Source organism: Asparagus officinalis, chromosome 7 (assembly GCF_001876935.1).
Source record: "Asparagus officinalis chromosome 7, Aspof.V1, whole genome shotgun sequence".
NCBI classification, from domain to species: Eukaryota; Viridiplantae; Streptophyta; class Magnoliopsida; order Asparagales; family Asparagaceae; genus Asparagus; species Asparagus officinalis.
In genome coordinates this window covers 92,277,614-92,291,765 of record NC_033800.1, presented here as the reverse complement: position 1 = coordinate 92,291,765, position 14,152 = coordinate 92,277,614, and the positions used below count along the sequence as shown (strand labels likewise).

General features: G+C 34.9%; 1 protein-coding gene across 1 annotated transcript; it reads left to right on the top strand.

Annotated features, from left to right (window-relative positions):
- LOC109848345 (putative dihydroflavonol 4-reductase) lies at nucleotides 2,803-13,481 on the top strand. The gene is given in 7 exon segments (XM_020417796.1): nucleotides 2,803-2,942; nucleotides 2,945-3,133; nucleotides 3,135-3,167; nucleotides 3,246-3,374; nucleotides 10,772-10,936; nucleotides 12,685-12,990; nucleotides 13,085-13,481. Coding segments are annotated over 7 exon segments (1,017 nt in total). The 5' UTR covers nucleotides 2,803-2,888; the 3' UTR covers nucleotides 13,226-13,481.

Genomic DNA, 14,152 nt, shown 5'->3' with positions numbered 1-14,152 from the left:
TTTTATTTCTTTTTTAGAACTACATGTTTTAGGATTTTATTTCTTATTTTTATTTATTGCAAATAAAAAGTTCAAACTTTGAAAGTTCTTCTCAATTAAGGGTAATCCTCATCTCCACAATGGAGTTTACAAAATTTTACCTCCCAAGACCTTCACTCTGTACCCTATTTATAGATTACACAAACCAATATTAGCCTTTAGATCAAGCTTAACCCTCAGATTACACAATTTTAGCCTTTAATCGGCAATCGTTAATTCGTTATTGATACTAGTATTAATATAGGATATTGATAGTTCTTTGGTTCTGATTTTTGCTAAAATTCTTGGGCTCTTTTGTATTTGGATTCTAAGGTCTTCTTTTAGACTTCAATCAAAGTTTTTCTGTTTGATATAATCTTTACTTCCTACAAAAACACATGATACTACCTAGTATATTTATTCAATAAAATTGATAATGAGAGTGTAAAATTGTAATAAAATGTAATGATTAAATATACCCATACCTAAACTTTTCTTGTGCAGCGCATTGTTTTATCATCTTTAAAGGTCGAGTTGTCAATCCTTCAGGGAGACTTCCACTTAGTCTTTGACATAGACTCGGTCGTCCTAACATGGGTGGGGTTCTCGATCTCAACTGGACATAAACGCTCTATTTGCATCATGGTAGTCCTTCATGCTAGCTTGGGCTTCCTTGATTGCTCTTGAAGTACACCCTACGACGATGATTTTGACAATTGTCCCATGCGCTATATTATCATACTGTGACACGACTTTATCGTTAGAGGAGAAGTCACTCCTTAGAGGAGTCACCATTTATTTTTAGTCAAAAGATTCATAATGATTCGAGATAATGAAATAGTCATTCTCTTTTATCGATCTTTTGAAAAATAACAAACAGTATTGTAGTGTATTTCGTTGCAATTGAGATTCCGAGAGGTTATGCCTGTGGAGAGTAGACGTCGGCTCCGTGGACCATATAAATAAAATAGCAATGTCATTTAGACAATTCAGCGAGAAGTCATCATCATCATTACTTTCGTTCAATCAATCCACTTTACCGCTACCATCAAGCTCAATGCTGAGCAATTCGAGCAATATGTTGGGCTTGGTGGTGCGTTTTCTCAGGACCATGTGCCTTGGCTTATCTGCATCACTGACTTGCCGAAGCAAATGCATCAAATGAGCAACAGTCGTGATTAAACTATTGATGGAGAGGTCAAATCGTGTCAATGGGTGTCTCATATTCTGTACGGGTCGTTAGGTTGATCCTTGCTTATCTCCATACTGTTCGTCATTGTATATACCGGTTTAGGTCCGCATGAAGTTTCTGGTCTAGGTTGAATTATGTTCCACTAGGTTATGTCTTCCCATCCTTAGAGTTTGAGCTTCTTCTTTCTTTTAGCTCACTTCCTTACCTTTTTGCAGTATGGTCAAGTATTGTCAAATGTCTCTAGGGGTTCAACTTTAGGTATAACTCATCTGTTTTGAACAACATCTACTTTTTTGACCGCCTACAAACGATATTTGATAACAAAGGAAAGAAAGAAGATTTTTGATACATCACCTATTGCTATACTAGACTCTTTTGTATTTAAAACCCCATCTCCAGCTAGTGGCAAAACAAAGATACAATCAACTTGGATATTTAATAACAAATCTATAATTACAACGTTATACAAATAGAACTACCAGGTCACATTTAATAATTGAAATGTTTTACATCTTGTACTCATGAATTGAGAACCTGCTCTTGTAACTTTGAAGAAGGCGATTAAGATGGAGTAAAAAAACTGAAAATCAAGGGAGCATTACTTATCATTCTTACTTATTACACGCTCTGAGTTGTTGAATGTTAGAAAACTTTTTTTTATTACATTTGTGATGCCATCAGTTACAAATAATGTATTCGAACATAAAATATTTTTAGATCCTTAATTGCGTACAAGTTGTCTTTTGAAACATTTGGCGTCCTATTTCGATTATTCATTCGGTATGCAAAAATTGTGATACTTGATGTTAGCTTTTCAGTTGTCATATTCATTCTTCTCCACCTTGAAATTTTCACATAGTTTTTGCATACAACTAGATTGTAAGATCTTTTAAGTTACAAAAAATATGTACACAAGTAATTATAGCATTATACTATTTTCGGGTACTTTCTTCAGCTTTGAGTGCATGGTGTGCATAGCCATTAGTTGAAAATTTTGCACGTTATTAACTGCTTTAAAATGATCATTTCGATGCTCTGCATTAAGGATGTGTCTGTGCCTCGTGGGTGGAACATGGAGTTATTTTCGTGCATCGAACACGGAGATATGGCAAGTGTTTTGGACGTTCTTTTGGTAAACAACAGGTCAAAATATTAGGGATGGACCGTGCGCAGCAGCAGAGGCTAAAATCCTAACAATATTTTTCTAGTGGACAAATTTTTAAAACCATCCACTTTTAAAATTTATTTATAAAAAACGACTTATTTTAACCTTAATTTTAAAAACCGATCCAGTTGGTTGAAACTGGGTCGGTTTTTGAAAAAAAAAATTTCAAACTTCACGGGAGTTGAACTCCCGTGAAGTTTTGTTATGAGAAAAAACTTCACGGGAGTTCAACTCCCGTGAAGTTTGGAATTTTTTTTTTTCAAAAACAGATCCAGTTTCATCCAACTAGGTCTGTTTTTAAAATTAAGCTTGAAAGTGGTCTTTTTTCGGGAATAAATTTCAAAACCGGATGGTTTTGAAAAATTTGTCCATTTTCTAGTCGAATCGAATTAATAAAGATTTTGGGGGTATATTCTTCCGAAACGCAGACTGCGGCATCCATCCGAAGTCGAAAGCCCAAAGCCCGAAGTTTTGTTTGGTCAGCGCCTCAAATAAGGGCACGGAAGTACAGAGATGAAGGCGTTGGTGACCGGCGCAACCGGTTACCTTGGCAGCAACCTCTGCCGGCGCTCTCGCTCGCCGAGGGCCATCCGTCCGGGGCGCTCGTGCGCGGCACGAGCGACCTCACATCCTCCCATCCCTCCAATTCTAGCCCTGCTTCCTTCGAGCTCGCCTACGGTGACGTCACCAGACCTCCCCTCCCTCGTCGACGCTGCTCCGGCTGCCACGTCATCTTCACAACCGCCGCCCTCGTCGAGCGCATGGCTTCCTGATCCTTCTAGATTCTTTTCTGTAGCTCCCTCCTCTTCTTCGCTTTTAATTTGTTTTTTTTTTCTGGGCCCTAATTCGCTCGTTTGTTGGATCGGTTAGGTTAATGTTGGGGGGTTAAAGAATGTCCTTGAAGCTTTCAAGGCGACGGATTCGGTGGAGAAGATTGTGTATACATCGTCGTTCTTTGCCCTTGGATCTACTGATGGATACGTTGCAGATGAATCGCAGGTAAATTTGTTCTTTGCTAGATGGAAAAATTGAAGATCCCTTTTCTGCCTGTTTCTATGTCTTCGAACCGGTACTCTTCTGATGATCTCTACTCGTATCTATGTAACTGGTTCGTGTTGTTTACTGTTCGACGGATTGTCGTGAACTCATCTGGACATCTAATTGACATCATTTTCTGCATTAATCTTTTGGGAATTTATGTCTCAGATTTGCCTCCGGCACATTATTAAATTACGGGTCATTTCATCTGGGGCTTCTAACTCAAATGGTCTACCATCATTATGGGTTGATTTTTTAGACATAGAGGTGTGTTGTATTCCAACACGGACAGGTTTGTTAGATATGGCCGTTTGTATAAAATCAAGATATCAAGTACACAACTATGTTTTTATGTGTTTTGTGTTACATGTGTGTGTAGATAGAATGGGGTTGGGGCAGGATAGGTGGGTAGATAGGCAGAAGCTCGTCTAAACTTAAACGGAATGAGGGCTCAGTCCACCAAGAATTTTACCCTTGGATTGCTTTAAAATATGTGCTGATGTCTGATGGGCTTGATAAAAGACGTAACCCTTTCGATCACCTCATAGCAATCAAGCCCTATCATTTGTTAACGCATATTTTAAAGCCAACCACAGGTTACGAACTTTGTGGGCTGGACCTACATAACGAATGTGACTAAAATATGTATAAATCTGTAACAACAAATCACTAGATTGTGAATGCAATATGAAAGAAGTGATGCTAAACACGTGATAAGATCTAACAATATAACAATAACAAAAATAATTATAAATGGTAAAGATCTATAAGAAAAGCAACACTACTCAATGGACATTATGATTTTGGGTAGAATTCACCTTGAGAGATGTGGATCTCAACCTACACTATATGAAATTTTTATAAATCTGAAATTAACCAGACTCGTAGACAGATAGTTGTAATCTTGTACAGAACTTGAAAAATAGTCAAATCAACAATAAGGGTAATGAGCACCTGTTGGCACAAAACACCAATAAAATAAAAAAGAAAACTACCAAACAATAAATAATCAATTAAAATATAAAGTATGCTCGATGTCTGTAGGAATAATTGAAGGCTGCAGGATGAGATCAGTAGGTGGAGAGGCTCGCTGGCGATCAAGGATTGTTGGGAGGTTGAAAATGAATGGCAAAGAGGACTGTGGGTGGCACAAGAGGATGTTTGTTGTCGGGAAGCAGTTATGGGTTGATATCGCTATCGTGACTGAGCGAGACGATGAAGACGGTAGCGTTGGGCATGATTGTAACTTGATGAAGGGGAGACGACACTGTTCAAAATAGAGTACAGGGTTTCAATTGACTTGAGGGTAGGGTTAATTTGATGAATGGTGGAATAAGAGATAGATATAAGATGGATGGGTAGATGGCAATTTACATGCCCTAGATAGGATTTGCAACTCACATGCAAAAATGATAACTTACATGCCAAAAGATCTCTTACAGAATGTATCATTTCTCAAATTCATAAATCATCGTCTGCCTCATTCATGAAACGTACATATATTTACTAAAAAACCTATTCCTAAAGATAGGATCAAATATCTCCACATTGAAAACTAATCCTAAAGATAAAACCAAATATCCAAGCTCTTATCTAGATAAACAAATAATCCATCTACTAGAATTATCTGATCAAAAGTTATATGAAAAATAAAATCTTATCTAAAACAAGTCTATTATGCTGATCCTGATCACTAGGACTTGTAAGAAGTAGCTTCTACACCGGTAGGACTAACATCAAATTATGAATTTCTCATCGAATAATATCCGTAAGGTGAGCCTATTCTCAAATACTTTTATTTCGTGAGAGGGTTTTAGCTCTTTGTTCCTAGATCAAACAATTACTATTACATGAGCTTACAAGAGCTTAAAGAAGAAATAAAAGCTAGCTAATACACCATACTCTAATCCTTGCATGACACACCCTCTAACAATGAATCAACATAGAGCTTACACTCGGAGGGAATAAATTGTAAAGTAAAAAAAATATAAGCACAAAGGTCTTAGTAAGTTTTACAAGTCCTTTTGGCCTCCAACAATCTCCTTGTGAATTTTATAATTCAAGGTGGGCACAGTGAATTTCTTTGCCCTATAAGGTACTATTGAAGCATCATGTCTAAATCATGACACCTAAATTTATAATCCAACCACTGCATACTACAGTTTCACACCTGATTGGAATAAACGCATTGGAATAACAAAGTCTAACCACTACATACTACAGTTCTGCACCTGATTGGAGTAAATACACTAGAAGAACAAGTGATTGTGGCTTTCAGGTGAATGCAAACAAAGCAAACATCTATAGCCACCTCCAAATAAACTAGTCTATCATTGATTGGAAGTCTTTTTCTGCAGAATTAACCACAAGATATAAACTAGTCTATCTTTTGCAGTAAGAGATATCTAATTTTCAACATTTGTTTCCCACACTAAGATCTTCTGTCTTACATACACATTCCAAATTGTATATCTTTTAGGATAACACCTATGGACTCATTTCACCCATCATGTCTTTCTGTAAACTAATTGCCCATGGAAGCTTCATGGTAGCAACAATAATCAATGACTCAGCAGAAAAAAAACCTAAGGCCTCCTCTCTCTGCATCTTGACACTATTCCATGCAGCAAGATGGATATTCATCTTATCATGCATTTTCTCCCAAAGAAACGCTCTATACAGTAAATCAACTTCTTGTAATAATTTCTTTGACTATATATAATTACTCGACGTATAGATAATCAACTCTCCCAACATAAGAAAGTTTTGTATGATTTCAAGATTGCAACTTTTGAGTAATTTTAGCAAGCAAAGCATTACAATCAATTGATAGTTTCCTGCAAACTACAAATAATCCAAATTGTTGTAAAGGAAACTTGGCCCTCAGCAGACTTCAATTCTTGTATGATCTGAAGCTTGGAATCATCATTCACACCACTAGAGTGCACATAACACTTATTAGGATTGACATTGAGACTAGAAACTCTACTCAGTTCCAAAAAGCAATTTTGCAAAGTCTACATTAAGGGGTTGTTTGGTTTGGCCGAAAAAGCAGAAAACCCCCAAAAAATTAATTCCAAGAAAAAGCACAATAGCTTTTCTCAAAGAAGTTTTTCTATTCTACTGTTTGTTTCAAGTCCTCTTTTTTAAAGAAACATTTTCTGTAGTGTTATGTCACCTCACGAGAAAAAGAAAAATCATTTTCGAGTTTTTAGTTTGGAAATGGGGTGAAAATTGAATAAGGGGAATAACAAAGTATTGGGAGGGGGTGAGATGACTTTTCAGACACCATCCAAACTATTTCTTATAAAAATGATTTCCTATTTTTTAGGCACCAACCAAATAAGTGAAATTGAGGTTTCTATATTATTTTGTCATGATCTATCGGGGAACGGAACAGCAAAAACTCTTTTCCAAGAACCCAAAAATATGTTTCTTTTCTAGGAATCAGCTTTTCTATAAATATGGTTTTTGAACCGAACAACCCTAAATGCACATTATGTCTGCCAATAAAAGAAGATCATTAACGAAGATTAGATGACGAATCTTAATTTTGGCACATTTTGGATGATGCTTAAAACCACCACCGCCATGCTTGATCATATTGAAAATTCTTGATAACTATTCTCTGGTCAAAATAAATAGAGAACGGGAAAGAGGGTCCTCTTGTTGTAGCCCTCTTTGATCGTGAAAATAATCATGCAAAGATCCGTTGAAAAATAGTCTTTTGTACTAGTAGCACATACCGTATTTTGATGAACTATTCGCATCCTCATGGGAAAACCCAAGCTCATAAGAGTATCTATAGAAAATTCTAACCTCAGGTATCCTAGAATACCCAGGTATGTGGATTGGCATTCAATAACCATATCAAAGACGTGTCGGGTACAGCTACGCACTCGATGCATGATGGACATGGGCTAGTTTTATTTCTGCCGTTCTATGCTCATTTCCTGGAAAAATTAAAACAAAGTTATTGCCAACTTGTATGTATTATATTGTCTTGGAAAAAATAGGAAAAGAGCCATAAAAGCACATTATAACTCAAAGAGATAGTTTCCCACAAGAGAAGCAACTAAAGCACCTAATAACTCCGGCTTGCTTATTCTCTGAAGATGAAAGAGTGCTTTATAGGAGATGGTGTTGGGCTATAATGAGGACAATCGATGTCACCTTTTTATTTATTAGAAATACAAAGAAATAATTATATATTGCAAAAATGCAATCGTACTTTTATAGGAGAAGGTGTTGGTCTTTAATGAGGCCAGATGGTGTCATTATTTTACATATTAGAAATTAGAAATATAAACAAAAATTAGACACTGCAAGAGGAAATATTTTATCAGGAGCATAGAAATGTAGAGAAATATTATATATTAGATACTTGAAAGGAGTCAAATCAATTCTTCTTTGAATTTGAGATTCCACACTTAGTATTACAATTTAAATGACAAATTTAGTGACAATAATATAGTCTAAACAAGCTCTACTTAAAAGGTTCATGCTAGACATATATGTTTGTATGTATGTATTATATGATATTATCATATTATATTGTCGTGTCCCTGTACCTTGTCTTGTTCAAATTTGCCATGTTCCCTACGTGTACCCACACCTGCATCTGCATTAGTGCCCATACTTTTGCAATATGGAAGGCCTATAAACTTTCCTTATGTCAATTTTAATCATACATCTAAGAGATAATTTTCCTTTCATAATGTTTGATGAGTTCATGGCAAAGAAAATATTATTATTTATTCGTGATTAGTCTACCCTTCACAAATGCACATTGAGCTTAATCAAGAAGGTACCCTATTACCGTTTTAAGCCTAACAATGATAGGTTTAGAAATTGCTTTATCATAATCTTGTTAGAGTATAAGTTTGGATAATTCTTTCCATGATTGATATTACCTGTGACCTGTTTGGATATACCGCATTGTTATCCTATCCTAATTAATATGCTTAATTGAGTCATCAATCCACTTTGCTATAGTGTCGGGTTAATATCAGATCCATAGATATGTGATATTTTAATTCAAATATTGTATCTTTATAAACAAGTATTTTAGAGATAGGATTATTCAAATTTAGCAGATAAATTTGAAATTGAAGTCTTATTAAATGAAGCAAATTGAATTTATTAAAATTATAGACTGATTAGGAAGAATTAAAAGGTAGCTAAAAGATTAAACTAATCACACTTTTGAATAACCCCAAACACAAATAACGAGTACCAGTATGTAAAGCTTAGTATTTTTGTTTCTCACTACAACTTTAAAATTCTTGTATACTGGTATATGTTCAAGACCATATATAATCCGAGTAATCCTTAACTTTGTGAGAAGTAATTAAGTGTTAAAGAGTTCAAATATTGTGAGAAGTAAAGTTGGTGATCAATTAATCAATAAATATTTTGGATCAGATTCCTATTAGGTCTATTTGTGGTAATTTCATTTGAATATCACATAAATTCCCTTCTCTCTCTCCCTACCCCCCTCCCCCCCTCCCAATTCGACATCCATGTAAAGAAGCAGTTTCAAAATGTATTAGTTAGATATGTAAGGGAGCTATCTTGTAAAGTATTAGAAAGTTTGTGCACAAACTCTTTAGAATATATTATATTTATTAATCACTGAAATTGCATTTGAAATAAATGTGAAAGTATTGAATTTGGTTTCTTTTGCTTAAACAAAAAGGCTTTACATAGCCCAAACTGTAATATAAACTATTTAGCAATCAAGTTATAGTAAAGAAATCCAAAAAAAAAAGAACAATCGAGATATTTGACCACGTGCAACGCATGTGCATCTCACTTAGCATATAAAACTACATCAAGATATTGGTCGGAAATCAACAACAGTTTTAGGGCACTTCACTTTAGGAATTAAAGTAATATATGTCGAGTTTAATTGACCAAGGAGTTAAATACAGAAGTCTTGAATAGCCTCCACAACATCTCTCCCAACAATTCCCTAAGCTTCTTTGAAAAAACACGCTGAGTAGCCATCTAGATCAGGAGCTTCGGCTTCTAAAATATATGAAATTGCTTCAATTATTTCATCCTTTAAAACCTCCCTACTAAACATAGATCTCTGCTCACCATTAGACCATACTTTAGCTTGGAAAACTCGTCTCTAGGTGGAAGAAGATTACAATTGGCTTCCCATCAAGCCATGCTGAAATTGCAAAATGTCATATGCATTTGCTTTAAGATCAGTTCATTGGTCTCAATATCTCTAATAGAGTCGATATATCGGCCAATATACCCATTTACAAGGCTTGCCACAAATGATATAGTCATGATATTCTTTATCGCTTTTTTGGCAATTTTTTAGGCAATAAAAATTTCCAACATAGTAGTCTATATCTCCTTTAATATGACTTCTTGTGAAACAATATTAATTCTACAAAGTTTCTTCAAAGTTTTTTTAGTAAAAATTCTAGCGTAGTGAATTCTTAGCAAAATTCTAATACACTATTTTCCCTACGTAAGTTTCTAGAATTAGTTAGTGATCCTAAACATATCTTATTTATACTTTTGTATGCTTAGATTTCATTAAGTATGTTTAGATTACATTTTAGGATATTTTATTATATATGCAAATCATCAAATATGACACTCCATTGTTTACTACTTGTCCATGGCATTTCCTTGATATTTGCATTCGGATATGGAATTTGGCTATCCGATGTCTTCCCAATGTCCGATATTTAAAATCTTGGACTAGTTAACCTTTAATTTGAGGGACTAATTTGAAATAACTCAAGTAGATATTTAAAATCTTGGACTAGTTAACTTTTAATTTGAGGGACTAATTTGAAATAACTTAAATATTAGGGGACCTAACAGCAATTTCAATGATTTGAGGGAGCAATTTAAAATAACTTAAGAATTGGTGACCAATAGAAATTTTAATTTAGTGGGACTAATTTCAAAATAAGAAAGATTTGAGGGACTGATATTGGAAAAAAACCCACTTCTATTAATTTCATTGCCATGGAATATTGTTGAAAAGTTTGTATTGCGGACTGAACTATTATTTGAAGCAAAATTTAGCAGAATAGTAAAGATTCTGTATAATGTTTAGTACTACAGTCCCTATGCCAATTTTGTACCATGTGATAGGCTTTTTAGTGTTGGGATACCATACTTCAAACTAAATCGGTTTGTATTTCCAACCTGTACCTTTTCTGTGTAAACTTGGACAACCAATACTCTGACCTCATAACAGTCCAACTAACTCCTTTAGTAATTTAATCGATGATTGTTAATAAGATGTTAACATAAGGCTTGTTCTTGCGTAGTGGGGCCCGCCTTCAATTTGTACTTCTATTTCTTACAGTCCATAGTTGCAGGTTCATCATGGAAAAGTTTTCTGTACGGAGTATGAAAAATCAAAGGTGATAGCAGATACAGTTGCAATGCGGGCTGCAAGTGAAGGAATTCCCATCATCCTTCTTTATCCAGGAGTTATTTATGGCGCTGGGAAACTAACAGCGGGAAACATTGTTTCTAGAATAGTAAGCTCTCTTAAAATTTCAACTGCTGTGTTGCTAATTAGAAGAGAATACCTTATAACAAAGCTCTGATATTCTGAGGCTCCTAAATTTATGTTCTTTCTAACGGTTGTTTTTTTCCCTCCTATGTTAAGTTTGGGTATGTTTACTTTTACCTAACACTGATATTTAGAAAGCAAAAGAGTTGTCAAGTACCAACCATCTAGGATGCTAAGATGGATGTATGATGACCAAGAACTGGGTCACTTTACAGAAAAAAAAGAAGATACTAATATTTACCTTTCTGAGCTCGTTAGTTTGTACTTCATTCATTGTCTAGTCTTGTTGCATATTGGAAGAGACTATCCATAGCAAAGTTGAACAGTTGAAAGATGATCTCAGAAATATAGTATAAGACAGTGCTTTGTTCTCGTTGTTGTCTTCTTAATCTGAAAGGAACTTCTGAGGAAAGTATTAGTGTTCCTGACATTTTGATCGTGCATTTAAATAATGACATGGTAATCTTTTTTTTTTCTTTTAAGAGAGTGAGCTTATTAGAGTAGAATTATTAATTGCAACTTCAGTTAAGAGAATGATTTATTCCTTAAAGGAAAGTTCTGCAAATCATTAAGCAGTTGATGTGCCCCCTTATTGGATAACTTAATCTGTTCTCTGACTCACATGGAGAAATTTATTGTTACCTTTGTTTGTGGAACAGCTCCATGAGTTGATTCTTTTCAGTTGTCTCCACTCATTTGATGTTCTGGAAGCATAGAAACTACTAGACCTGGTTACACAGCCATCTCAGATGCTAGTTATAAAATTCTTTAATATATATTTTCATTTTCTTACTCTATATGAAGGCTTGTATTAGTTTACTTAAAATCTTGAACTGGGTCAGCTCTTGTATATTTCACTTTGTCATATTTCATAGATATTGAGAGTTTGATGCTAAGTGCGATTTGTAGCGATAAATACTTATGTTTCCATCTCCTACTAATCATGGTGATTTGAAGAATGCCGGATGAGGATTTTGGTTTTAAGGGATTCATCTTTCAGATGTGAATTTGATGTTTTATTCTAGTTAATTTTCCTCATGAACTGATTGAGGACCAGGTAAATACGAGCTTGTACATCGAACAACCATGCATTTCTTTATTATACGTAAGTGGAATTGTCTGCAATTTTCCCTTTCTTTAGTTAATGCATTTCTTTAGTTATTGGTAAGTGGAGTTGTCTGCGATTCTGAAATATCAGGTCAGTCAGCTTGCCACACCCAAAGCAATTTTAAACTTCTTAGAAGGAACGCATAAAGCTGATCATGTCAACCTCAGAGAAGATGGCAACTAGTCAAAATGTACGACAAATAAATTAGAGCATTCAAGTCCTAGAGAACTTTTGCTCATCTTTCTGACTTCTGTTGTCACATATTATAAATAAAAGTGAGGTTTAAAATTTGCTCTGCGCATCTTTCTGTTTACAGAATTTGAGGTTTCTTTAACAGATACAGGTCCAATTCTTGGTCCTTTATAATATGAAGAACATAAAGTTTACAGGGAGTGAAATTACCTTCCAGATAAACATGTGAAAAGTACTTCTAGTACCTGTCTGATTACAATTTTATGTGAAATATACCCCCTCCAATACGAATTAGGAAAAAAAAATTTCAGTCCCTAAGTTGTTTGCTTCTTACAGTTTATAGTACTCTATTACCTAAACTAACACGCACTTGCAGCAGCAAATAAAGTATCATGTGTTTCCGGGTTTTCCAGATGATTGAACGTCTAAACGGACGATTACCTGGTTATATCGGCTATGGAAAAGACAGGGAATCATTTTCTCATGTTGAAGATGTTGTGGAGGGGCATATAGCTGCAATGCAGAAGGGACGAATGGGTGAAAGATATTTGCTTACTGGAGAGAATGCATCCTTCAAGGACGTCTTTGATATTGCTGCAGTCATCACAAAAACAAGAAGACCTTCTTTCCACTTACCTCTATGGGTTATAGAGGTTTATGGGTGGATTTCTGTTTTCTTTGCTAGAATTACAGGGAAGCTTCCTCTTATCAGTTATCCGGTATGAAATCATATTGTTTCTTGTAATTTCGTCTAGTTTAATTCTTGGATGATAGTTAGCGAACGTAAATTGAATCAGACATTATGGTTTGCAGACAGTCCGGGTTCTGAGGCATCAATGGGCGTATTCCTGTGAAAAGGCCAGGAAAGAGCTAGGCTATAATCCGAGAAGCTTGAAAGAGGGGCTGGAAGAGATGCTTCCCTGGCTGAAGAGTTTGGGATTGATAAACTACTAAATATGGTGGCTTTAATGTAGAGTCGCGTGGTGTTCTATGCTGTTCATATTAAGAGCTCCTGTGTTGTATGTTGGCCAGTGTGGTTCAATTAAGCTTGATTATGTCGCAACACACCAAAAATCAAATAAAACAAGGGAAAAGTCCCAAGAGGCCAGCATCCCGTAAAGTGTTTCCAGATAGCATGACTTTCTGTAAGAAAAAAGTTTGCCAGCGTAAGAAAATGTTGCAAGGTGTGATAAAGTTACTATATTGTTTACTAGCAGCGTCGCACGTGTTATGCACGTGCAAGATATTGGAATTTATTTTTTTCTAATTTTTATATCAAAAGATAGAAAATAGGCGTAGCTAGATTCTTAAAACTGATAAAAGATAATATTTTAATTATCTTTAATTTTAGTTTCTGATGAAACTCAAACTACTTCCTTTTTCTACTATGTTTTCATAGTTTTCAATTTCCAGTATACATATTGATAATGTCTGCTATGTGATTCATTATTTGTATGGTTAAGAAATAAATACGAACTTTTTCTAAAGTGCTTGTAGGAAACGTTTTTCTAAAGGCAGAAGAAACAATATTTCTTCTTAAATTTTAGCAATAGACTCACATAGTTTTTAACATAATACATTTACATACTTGCAATTTTAATATTTTCTACATCTATATTTAAAAGATCATAAAGCTTTCTAATACCTTAGAAAATTTTAGTAGTATTCTCATAATAAATTATTTGTATGGTGTAGCAATTTTAACGTTGAAGTGTCTGCATGAAAATGTTAATTTTATACTAAATAGGGAGAGGGAAAGATTAAGGGAGGATATGTATTGTTGATATTGCAAATAAAAGTTCGTGAGGGGAGGGAGGATGTTTGCTCACTTTCTGATATGTTTGCAAAGTCGTCCACAAAATTATCAATGCACCCCTCACA